Source organism: Diadema setosum, chromosome 3 (genome assembly GCF_964275005.1).
Source record: "Diadema setosum chromosome 3, eeDiaSeto1, whole genome shotgun sequence".
Taxonomy (NCBI): Eukaryota; Metazoa; Echinodermata; class Echinoidea; order Diadematoida; family Diadematidae; genus Diadema; species Diadema setosum.
This window is the reverse complement of record NC_092687.1, coordinates 14,492,964-14,505,862: the sequence shown is the minus strand read 5'-3', so window position 1 is coordinate 14,505,862 and position 12,899 is coordinate 14,492,964. Positions and strand designations below refer to the sequence as shown.

Below are 12,899 nucleotides of genomic sequence, written 5' to 3'. Positions count from 1 at the left end.
GAAAATGCAAAATTTTCGCCCCTAACGGGGCGAAAATTATAATACACTAACAACATACATTATTGTATCTATACACTAATAGTAACTTAATTATGAGTAAAGTGTATAGATGGTAGCCTCGTGTCCTCGAGTGTGCCCGCTGAAACATACCTTAAGTAAATCTTACATTTTTCATTTTCTTCTTTGCTTTCCAGCAGTATAAGAATATTTTTTATTGTTCGAACAAGCTTTTAATGAGTACATTTCAGATAAATGGCAAAGTGAAAGTGGCTCGCTCGTTCTGCCCGTACTTATAGTAAAATGAAAAGTTTTCATAAGTTATTATCATAGTCCTTCGCAGTGATTCCTTTTACTATGTTTAATTCCTCAGAAATTTAATTCAAAATGCTCTATAAAAGCGACTTTTATACTCTGTTTTTACAAAAATTCCCTACCGCGGGAGGGGGTATCCCCCTCCCACACCCTCCCCCCGCTCGGTCGCTTCGCTCCCTCACCGAGGATCTCACACCATCACATTATTATGTACTCCCATATGTTATGATCATAGTCCTTCCAACTGATTTTTTCAATATGTTAATTCCCTAGAAATTTGCTTTTAAATGCTCTATAAACGCGACTTTTATACTCTGTTTTTACAAAAAGTCCCTACCGTGGGAGGGGGTTTTCCCCCTCCCACACCCTCCCCCCTCTCGGTCGCTTCGCTCCCTCGCCGAGGATCTCACACCATCACATTATTATGTACTCCCGTATGTAATAATCATAATCCTTCGCACTGATTATTTTTTACTATGTTTAATTCCTTATTTTTTTTTTAAATGGTCTATAAACGCGACTCTGTTTTACAAAAGCTCCCTACAGTGTTTGTGTGTGGTGTGTGTGTGTGTGTGTGTGTGTGTGTGTAGGAGGGGGTATCCCCTTTCCACCCCCCCCCCCCCCGCTCGCTCGCTTCGCTCCCGCGCCGAGGATCTCACATCGTCACATAATGTGCCCCCGTCGAGATTTTGCCCCCCCAAAACCAGAAGTGTTCCGGCGCGCTTGGTCGTCATCATCATCATAGTCAACAACAACAACAACGGAATTTGGTTTGTGTGTAATAATAGCAACAATAATACAACAGCCTACTTATAATGCGCCAATTCCACATAACTAACGTGCTCAAGGCGCAGTAGAAAAAGTGAGTTATGATGCACAAAAATCATTAAAACAGGGTATACTATTGAGTACGAATGTCAGGGTGGGGAAAATTGTAGAAGTCACACCCTTGTTTGGGTAGAAGGACGGCTATAATAATAGGTCATAGATCAGTGACTTCAGATAAAAGCAATCGACCTACATGACCTACATTACGCGACTCGCGTATAGAGCCGAGATCGGCAATATTTGTAGTGTTATCCATATCCAGATTTAATATAACGGTAATTCATGGGGGGGGGGGGGTCCAAAATAGGACAGAAGTATGATTTAATGGGTTTTGCAATGAGTCAGGTACATTAATTTCTCCCCGCATATATATTGTATGTATAAACGTGTATATTATAAGCACACTAAAATCCCAAAGTTATAACTGAACTACATATACGTTTACATCTATAAATTTCACACAAACCAAATGCTGGGTAGCTCTATACTATTGGGTAGTGCAACGGACGTTCTGTGAGACCAAGTGTGTTGCACTTTAGCTTTTGATAAACATGTGTGCGCGTGTGTTCAGTTGTTGAACCTTCTTATTGTCATGTACACATGTCCCGGACGCATGTAGAGTGTCAGGAACAGACCGTTTTGGTAATACAAGTATACCCAAATTCAACACAGTAGTCATGATTTATTCACAAACGTTGCCCTAAAAATAAATAAAAGACTTGCCAGAGGCTGTTAGCTTTTCCCAGACTGCGACTTATCAAGTTTTTCATTATGGAAATGAATGGGGTGTACGCAGGTGACTACAGTACTTCGTTACTATAGACTCTATGAAAGCAAACAGCCATTAGTTGTAATACAATACTCACTCGCATCTGTCGGACAATGATTACTCCAGTGCCAGTATGTTAGTTTAATCGAGCTTGGAGTTTGAAGTACATGGTATTACTTTATTTGGCGCCAAGTATACGAGAGCACATGAAATTAATCTTACCTATATTGAGAGAAGCCCTGGAACTTGCTTTACCATGCGTCCAGCGTAGAAAAAGAAGAGTCAGTGTCAGTGTCAGGAATGAATGGACAAACAATACTCGCTTCACCTTTGGAAGAACAAATGGCTCCGTGCAAGTTTGGTTGTTGATTTTAGATATGAAAATGGAACAGTGTCCGCGGGGTGAAGCTACGATTCACTTGGTGATGTTGTTGTTGTTGTCGTATGTAAGATGCTTCTCCTATCATGATGGCTGAGGAAGAGAATCTATTTTGCAAAAATATGCCTATCCGGTTTGCAAGTCTCCGCATTCTGCACATAGGCGGATTAGCCTAAAAATACGCATTTACGGCTGCAAATATTGTATCTAGGCCGTGTATTTAGTACATAGATAACTATTTTGTGTAGTCAATCATGATGATTGTCAATCATCACACAAAAGTAAAGCTACCTGTGACAGAAACAATTCCATTGTACTTTGCCATTTGGCGATTTATAGATCTATCTGGGACGGTCTGTGGCTTTGAGCAGAATATTTATTATGCGAACTTGGCACGCAGCCGACGTGGCACATGAATATTATACTCTTCTTTGATCTTCAACAGCTATGACACCTTCAAAACCATGCTTCCATCCTAAAGACTAAAGCTGTACAAACATTATATGTCTTCCGAATGCCGAACGTCCGCAAATTTTAAACGAAAAATTTTCCTTATGATTAATCTTCTGTCACTCTAAAAAAAAAATAATAATATTAACATCATCCGTCATATCCAGTCTGTGCAATAACAATGAGTGACCATTATATGGTTTACTGTGTCAGAGGTAGGCAAAAAGAAAAGCCACAAAAACATAGGTTTAAAAGAAAACTGTACAGACATTTTTTAATTGTCTGATAATTCTAATCTACATTTTTTGATGCCTACTACTGGAAAGAGAGGATTGTAAAACCCAGGATAAGCCTGTAATGATTTTTTGAAAAAAAAAAAGATGAAAACGAGCAAGCCATGGAACGATCCACACAATTTGGCCTACGTCACAGGTGCTCTTGGTGCACAACTCCGACATTAGCAAGACGAACTACACAATGCCAATTTACTGATGAAATCTCACACGAAGTACTGCAAAAGCTGTTATTTAGTATAATTGCAATATGGACCTATGATAAACATGTTAAACAATATCTATTAATCTTTAAAAGCAATCTCTTCAACAACTTTTTTATTTAGATACAACTTGTGGGGAAATTCCAGATATGCAAAATGAAATTGGCATCGTTATCCGAACGTGCTGCCCATAGAAGACTGTGTGTAAGTAACGTTACGCATTGATGTTCATGATCGAGCGATGGTTCGCCATTTCAAACTATCTAACGTAGATGAGGGCTGAGTGAATCTAAATCCAAATGTAGATAGACTCTCTTCAACGGCACACACGATTTACGCTTAGTGAGATGAAAACGGTACCCAGTACACATAGACTCTGAAATACTAGAACTAGGACTAGGACTACTGAGCAGTCAAGGAGTAGGTGCTACGTGGCAGTCCAAGTTTTGATGAGTAGGCCCTACACTCACTCACCGTCGACATTGCAGCTGTAGGCCCTTTGTTCACAGCGCTAATAAGGCACAGCGTAACGTTACATAACCCTGCTGCCAGAACTTGAAGAAAGTCCAGACGAAAGTCCAGACTCCGGATCTAGATCTGGACCCTTGTTCTGCAGGCACTGTTGTTCCTGTGCTGGATTTTTCATGTAAGGTATATTCTTCTTTATGGATTTCCGATGTCTTGTAGTCGAGATAAATCTCATAGTGGTGTTATTTACACCAAGGACTAATGTTAGATCTAACAGTTTGTTTCAGTAGGCCTACTAGGACCCATATCTCGGAAGAGTGGCCTGACCACGTAGATTCTAACACAGTGTCGCCGCTTCGCGATCCCAGCGCTGGTGTAGGTATATTGCTAGCGTACTTCCGTATCCATGTAGACATCTCAAAATTCACCTTTCCAAATGGCACCAAACTCACAGGAAATACTTTATGATTCATATCCAACAGCTCACGTTAATTGGAAACAAATCACATGTCGGGAAGCGTAAGTGTAGATGTCGACTTTCCTGTCGGCGTCGCTAAAAATAATCTGCTCTACGACTATAACACGAGTGATTGCGGCCAGGCCCTACCTACCTGCTGCGCACGCACAGACTGAAGTTAGCCATTTAATATCATGAGACAAATCTTTCAAGTAATCGGGGGCAATGAATAGATAAATTTACAAATTATTTGTGGTAAGTTGAATGAAAAATGTAGTTCCTATATCACACAAGTCGCAAAAATCATTACACTTTTGAGTTTAGTTCTCGCGTAAATTCCCCGTTCGCACGGTACTAGTCGACTAACTTTAGTTCTAGATTGTGCATCTTGCACTCGCCAAGATCTCTCGCGAAGAGTGAGTTTTTTTTTTTTTGAGTGACGACTTGAAAGTCGACGTCAATATAAGATACTTCTCCATTACTGATTTCATTCAAATATAAGATAATACTTTGAAATATGATATGAAGTATATCCTGTAATTTTGGTGCGATTTTGGTTTAGTGAAATTTGAGATATCTACATGGATAGAACAGTACACAAGCGCCGCCTGCTAGCTAAATTAGGCCTAAGCGTCGTCTGCTACTCGATGCGAATTAACGCACGCGTATGCGAGCACTTGTGATCAGTAATAGTGAGAGCACCTGTGACATCATAACATCCGGACTCGTCAGCTCATTAGCATAACTCTCACCTAAAAAGTTCCATTTTTAACACTAAATTACGGACTTAATCGTTATGAAATTTTTATTCTGTTTGCACCGCTGGGTCTTTTAGAATTAAAAGAACAACATATAAACAAATAAAAAAAACGGTACAATGCCCTTTTAAGTAATTTCACAATTGGAACAAAAAGGAAACCGGTATGTCGTAGAACAAGAGTTTAATGAGCTGAATCGGGAGGATGTTTTAAAATGTTCTGATTGTCAAACAATCACGGACGAAATTGATAAACATGCTTCCCCAAAGAAATGCAGAATAAAAATCAAAACCTCTCTCTAGACGACAGCTGCTGAAATACAGGTTTCGATACGAGAGAGAAATGCGGAAAAAAGTGAAAGCACAAATTCCCGCTCAGAAAGGGATTGGTGTGGATCCGAACCACTCCGAAACAAAATCACGCCAATCATTCGCAAACGAAAACGTGAATTCAATACTACATGTATCAACAATGTTAATGGAGATCAACATTCAGTGTGGGCGTCGCTCAAGCATTCACTACCAAACAAAATAAAGCACTCTCTGATCATTTCAGTCAAACTAGGTGGTGGTCACGACGTCACAAACTCAAACCCCAAACACAAACCCCAAAGAAATCGTGATTGCTTCTTTAACGGAGGTATTAAAGAATGTACAGAACGAAATACCTCACGCGGAAAAGTCGGCATTTAATTCCTTTACTCAAGTAGGCAATTTATTTCAGTTTCATGAGGTTTCAATTCAGAAGGTCCCTGATCTGAAGTCCTTAGTCACCCCACGGGTAAAGGTTGTAGACCAGGTAATATATCGGCCGAATTAATTCATAAAATATTAATATGCATAGATGTACATCTTCATCATATCACGAATTTATCTCTGAAGAGTGAAGATGTACCAGAAAAATTGAAAAAATCAAAAAACTCCCATATTCAAACAAAAGTAGAAGAGAAATTAAAGACAAAGACAATTACAGACCAACTTCCCTTATGGCTGCATCAGCTCAAGTTATTGAGAAGATAGTATTTGAATAAACATTATAAAAATGTCACGGACTTTTTTTTAAGTCTTAATCATAATTCCACGTACTCTTCAGTCTTGTATGCAACAAAAGATGTTGTGAAATATGTGGATGAAGGATTATTTACTGGCATGGTAATATTAGACTAAAAAAGGGGGTTTTTGATAGTACATCAGATTCTTCTTGACAAACTTCCTTTTTTTTTTTTTTTTGCGTATTGGATAGTACCCACAAGTGGTTTAACCCAACAAAGCTCAAGCTATTTTGACCCTTCCCAGGACCAGGCCCCTGTATAACTTTGTTATTGTTGTATGCATCATCGTCATATTTGGCATATGGGTAGAGCAACTCATACTCTACATGACCGCACATTTGACATTTTTCAAGTTGACCCGTACAGGGCGCTTTTTACCAAAATAAAAAGAAATACATAGGAAATATGCTACAAACATGAGTTTCTGTATAATTTCTTTATCCCCAGTATCCATGCCTTATCATAGATCAATCATTTTCATATTTGCCACAAATGATAATCAAGTCGAATCTCATTATTTGTTATTGTTGAAATTTCTCAAGGTCTCCACATGGGGTGCTCTTCAAAGCAACATGAAGAAATGCATTATGAGACCTGTGATGCATTGTTCGGAATAGGTACGTGTATATAGTTATCACATTTTAGATTTCCATGATATTGGAAATTTAAGTTTGCATATTGATAATATGATAAATAAACGGTATTACAGGCATGACTTGGGTGAACTAATCAAACTGACACAAAATAGAAGGGCAATCTTAGGAAAATATTGTTGTTTTCAACTATCTCTATTACATTTATTGTTTTAAGTCTTCGTCACATAAAAACAAAGGAAATGATAGAAAACATTTCAGGGGCATATTTAATTCGCATTTTGCTTCTTCAGCAAATTTAGCCAAGAGACGGCCATTCACTATACTATGATATTGTTAATTGAAATTGGAACAGAAATAATTATATGCAAAATCTGATTGACATGATTGTCAGTTTAAGGTTTGCATAGCAACCAGCAATATCAAATATACCAAAATATATATACAAAATATTTGTAACAGGATTTTAGGAAAAGTCACAAAATTTGATTGAAATGAAAATAAGAGCGAAGGAGTGGCAAATGAAGGTCTGGTAGGGGCACATGTGCCACCCCCCCCCCCCCTTGGCTTTATTTATTTCGTTCTCAGTATGTTTATATTAATGGAATCCGATCGAAGCAAGCTACAGTTGAATGTGGTATACCACAAGGGTTTGTACTCCGCCCGTTACTGTTCCCATTATACATAAATGATTTCGGTAACGTAGTTTAAAAACAACTCTAAATTTTCACTTTCATGCTGACGATGCTTGCTTATACTATACAGTTCTAAAAATGCTACTTAAATTAAGTCAACCCTCGAAAATGACTTACAATCTATATATCGAAATAACTTGCTTGAAACAAACGTAAGGTGACTTAAGCTAAATGTGAATTTTTATCACTTGACACACGAAATCGGCTTAAGAAGTTAGATAAAAATACAATATCACAAAATGATGATATGATTAAGAGAGTAAAAACCACAAATTTTCTCGGTACTGTAAGGGATAAAGGTCTAGAATGGGGAGCACATGTCAGACACATGGGCCCGAATTCACGAAGGTGGTACAAAAGAAACCATGGTTTAAACCATGGACAAAAACCATGGAGCGCCAAGTGTCGCACGGAACATTTCTTTACGAAATTGGTCATTTCGTCGACAAAATGACCGTTTCGTTAACGAAATTATCATTTCGTGGACGAAATGTTCATTTAGTTACAAAATGTTGTCATTTCGTTACAAAATAATCATTTCATCGACGAAATGACTGATTTCTTGACGAAATATTCCATGCGACACTTGGCGCTCCATGGTTTTTGTCCATGGTTTAAACCATGGTTTCATCTGTACCACCTTCGTGAATTCGGGCCATGAAGTCCAAGATTGCTAACTCTGTGTACCTTTTAAAGAGGATCAGATCTTATAATCTCAAATTGAAGCGCTGATACTGTACAAAACTTTGATACAATGCCATATTGATTACTGTGATGGAGTTTGAGGCAACACTGCATGAAAAGAAATACATTGAATAATTAAACCTGCTGCAAAAACGAGCACATAAGATTGTGCTTATGGTTAACAAAGGATATCCAACTGAACAACTTTTCTACCAATTCAAGATAGAAATAGTCGTAGAAAGAATTAATGAAATAATTATAATTTCCATGCACAAAGTCTTATAATGGGTCGTCCCGGATTATGTAAGTCGCAGGTATATTTTTCAAATCCCCACTATGTTTCACGCAAGTTAGAATATTGTTCCTCGGGTCAAAACAAACAGTGGAAAAAGACGATTATGACACAGACTGGGGCGCAGTAGCTTGAAATAATCTAAATACCGACTGACTACTCATATCAAATGTACAAGAACACATTTATCTTGAATGAAAAAAAATATTAACAATGGCATAAAAATGAAGTTTTGTGTATAATTTTTTGAAGAATTGAATATAATTGTACATGGATATTCTTAACAGATTATTAGGCAAAAATGATAAATGAATCGGAAGTTTGAATGTGTGGACTTTTTTTTTTTTTTTTTTTTTTTTTTTAGGGGGTAGTTGATTTGAGACGGTAAGAGTTAGTTATTGTTTATGTTAATCAAGTTTACTAAAGTTGATTAAACACAATAACATATACCTCGTATATGACATTTATACTCTACTTGTTGGATTCACCTATGCATTATCAAATATACTATTCACTATACCTCTCATCTTCTTTTTTATATCCTTCTGAAGTTTCTAGTCAAGTCCTATTTTCCACCCACTAGACCCTCATCAGATAAGAAGGAGCCGTACAGGTGTACTAATGGCATGAACATTTATGTTATTCCTCCAAATATTTCCAAGTAAGAACGATTTGTTGTCTTTTTCTTTATGTATAGATCATGTTGATAATTCTTTATGTACAATTTCGTATCTAATATTTATATGGAATATGGTATGTAATATTACGAGTTGTGTTAGTTTTTGTTTTCCTTCTTCTGTCTGTTTTGTTTAAACTAATGCATAAGCTAAGGATTAATGTCACATTCAGTTTCTCGGTGACTTTACACTAAAGTGACTCGTATATTAAAAGTTTTTTTTTCTTTCTTTCTTTCTGCGTGGATTGATATTATGTGATCTCCTGCTGTATGGGGGCACCATGTAATAATATCAGAATATCATTCATTTTTTATTGGAAATTGCTGATTAATGGATGGAACAAGTTTTCATGATATAATGTATCGGTGTTTTCTCCCTCTCTCACATCTTGCTCCTCTCACCCCTCCTCATTTCACCTCTCATCCTTCTATATATAATATATGAAGAGAAATATGAAGAGAAATTCATAAAACATCATTTTTTTTCCAAAGACTTATTTCCTCAACTTGTCACTGGCGTATGCTAAGCTTAATATCATTTCCCACAGCTTTCTGAAAGAGTCAACACAACTGTTATTTTATTTTGAAAAAAAGAGTGAAAATACGTTGAAATCTATTCACAGTTTCTATATATCGTTTTACATATGTGACATCACAAGCAACTTATTTCTTGTTCTTTTCATCCAGCAATGGCGGCACTTAAAGGGATGGCACAGTATTGGTGGAGATGAAAATGGGGCTTTAACTCTTTTGCGAGATACCAAGAAAACACTTATGAAATAGTACAGAGCATACCATTTTAAGAGGAATTCACAGTTAATGTGATGAAAATCGGGTTTGGAATAGCTGAAACATCCAAAAACAAAGTAAAACAAAACGATCGTAATAAAATGTGGGTCCCACACTTTATTAGGATTGCTCTGTTTTGGATATCTCAGCCATTTCAAAGTCAATTTTCATCAAATAAACCTTGAAATCCTCATGAAATTACATGCTCTTTCATGTGGTATTTTCATAAGAGGTTTCTCACTATCTCACGAAAAAAATGATAAAAACCTGAAGTTAAATCTCACCCAAAACTATACGATTCCTTAAAATTTCAAGGATATTATAACTCTGCAACGAATTGTCCGATTCTCCCCAAATTTTCACTGACATGGCTGATGTGCTCTATTGATATTCCTGCATTCTCTCACCATGGAGCTAGTAGCTCCATGCTCTCACTTTACATATGAAGGTGAACGTATTCTTTAACAAAAGGAGTGAAATTTCCAGTATCCTTCTGAGCCCCACCCCGTCCACACCCCGATGTGGTTGACCGGGAGAGGGTTCGGGTCTGTCCAGTCGATGAAGGAGACTTGGTTGCCGTGGCGACCAATCCTGAAACGACCCTCACCAAAGGTCAACCAGAAGCGATCGTAGGTTGGAATAAGAGATAGAACGGTGTCAGAGTCGTGCGATGTTGAGACTGTTCTGCAGCCACCTGCTATGCTGTGTTCTGTTGCACAATCTCTCTGTACTATCGCCATGGTATTCGTGGATCCACCGAGGACTGGTCCAATACAGTACCGAAAATACAAGAAGAAAATCAGGGATATAAGAATGAATGAAAGTGTTATGGTTCTGGGTATGCAGATGTTTTCCACGTATCATGTTGTTACGATAAACATATTTTGTAATATTTACTTTTGCCTTAAAATTCTACCCGTAACTCTGTTACAAATACCCCCTTCCAACTCCCCCCCCCCCAAAAAAAAAAAAGGAATAGGGAAGTATCAGAAAGTAAGAAGGTGGAAAGGAGGATGAAGTTTCAGGGGCGAAAGAGTATCACTCGTGCCTACCCACCTTTATATGAAACAACGCAATAGATATTCCACGAACTCCGAAATGAAGTGCTAGCATATGTCCGTGTATGTATATATATGTATGATATATATATATATATATATGTATATATATATATATATATATATATATATATATATATATATATGTATATAATATATATATATATATGTAAAATAACGTGATGTAATACTTCTAAAGCAGAAGTCGAAGGGATGTGTAAATTTCATACAAAAGCAAATGGAATTTCGTCGAATTTTCTGTTTCTTCACTGTGTTCATTTGCTTAGTTGTTTAGCGACTCACTCTTTCTCAAGTGTTGATACTGAAAGAGCGAGTCGCTCGAAAGTTTGTGTGAAGAAATAAACCGTTGGTGAATACAGCATGGACTTTGTTCTAGTTTGCTTTTTATCTTATTATCTTTCCCACACGTAGAAAACCTACTCAATTATAAATATACATATATATATATATATATATATGTGTGTGTGTGTGTGTGTGTGTGTGTGTGTAAATATAATCTTATTTAGTTTTACCAATGCGGTACATGTCGGCGAGGCTTGTGTTTTCACGGGACAGGGCGATCTGAGCATCTTGATTAGCGCTGACCTCAAAATCGACGACCAACGGATTTCCAGAAAGTTCAAAATCTAGAAAGGCGAACCGCCTCGTGACCGACCCTCCATCTCCAGTGTGAATCACCGGGCATGCTATAATAACAAAACGAAGGGAGGTGCTGTACTGAGAAAATTCATGGCTGGTAAGTATATAAATGTATATATATATATATATATATATTTATTTATTTATCTGTTATTTCATACAAACATGTTGAGAAATAACATATTGGCTCGACGAAGAAATGAAAAAATAAATTGGTAATGCACTATTGCCAATAAAGAATAAGTTTATTTGACTCAATTTTATTCAAATTCATTCTTTATTAGCAAAAATGCATCACCAGTTTATATACACATAATATATAATCAAACTTATCTGTGGCTAGAGTGACCACCAGGAAAGAATTATTCATAGTGTTTGTATATGGCAGTGGCCACTATAGACGAGTGGTCGCTATGACAGGTTTGACGGTAGGCCTTTGTGCATAAAAATGGAAATAATAAACAAAAATCTAAAACATCTCCCTTTGTTCCTTCAGAACAGAGGCAATACAATCGCTTACTGTATCTCTTTGAACCAATGCCATCATTATGATAATAGGAAGTTATTGACAATGAGAGGAAATTGATATATGGCGATGGTAGATGACGATCAATTACATTGTGGTCCAAAATAATCATCCGTACATGAACACTCGTAGCCGGTTTCATTCTCCCTACATGTTCCTCCGTTTCGACATGGAGCTGAAGCACACGCTAAAATGAAGGACCGAAAACAACAACAAAAACAGCATCATAAAAAACATGCACTTACGATCACTCACAAACACACACACACAAAACCCTGACAAATAATTGATAGTTTTATCATCTAAATCATCACAAACCCAAGGCTAGTATATCCATCATGGTACATTATCTCCTCACAGTCAGAAGGTCGTCCATCATAACAACCTAATCGTCAGCTTTGCGTAGGAGACACCAAATATACTGAAGCTGGATGTTACAGTTACACACATGTAGAAGAAAACTTCTGAATATCAAAATCATTCTCATTCTTGCAAGCTATTATTTATGTATTATCTCATGCTGGGAAATAAAATAAAAGATAAATGCTCGATATACAGCTACACTTCTTCGACATCATGTGTAGACCGGTATACGACTCACCAGGGATACTGCAGATGTAGCGCTTTTTACCATTCAGCATGGGATGGTTCCCCATCATGGCTATCTCTTCATCACTCATCAACCTGGGTACCATGGCAACCGTCTCCCCGCTAGGGAGAGTATGCGTTCCACAGCTGATGACAGTCATGGGGCAAAATTCATTTTGCTCCTTACTCGACACGACTCCAGAAACTTGCAAAGCTTAATTCAAGAAAAGGAAGGGGGAGAAAAAAAAATATCACTGTGGATTCATTTGAAAGGGTCGAAAAAATAATAATAAAGTAAGTAATACATATACATTCGTCAATAAATGCCAAAGGTTCAACTTCTCAACACAAACACTAAGGTTCTTCCGGT

General features: G+C 37.3%; 1 protein-coding gene across 1 annotated transcript; it reads right to left on the bottom strand.

The window, feature by feature from the left end:
• Nucleotides 1-10,158: 10,158 nt before the first annotated feature.
• Nucleotides 10,159-12,690, bottom strand: LOC140246627 (C3 and PZP-like alpha-2-macroglobulin domain-containing protein 8). Its single transcript, XM_072325969.1, has 3 exons — nucleotides 12,543-12,690; nucleotides 11,289-11,462; nucleotides 10,159-10,460 (listed from the first exon to the last, which is right to left on the bottom strand). Exons 1-3 carry the CDS (start codon nucleotides 12,688-12,690, stop codon nucleotides 10,159-10,161), a joined length of 624 nt encoding a protein of 207 aa, XP_072182070.1.
• Between the last annotated feature and the right edge of the window lie 209 nt (nucleotides 12,691-12,899).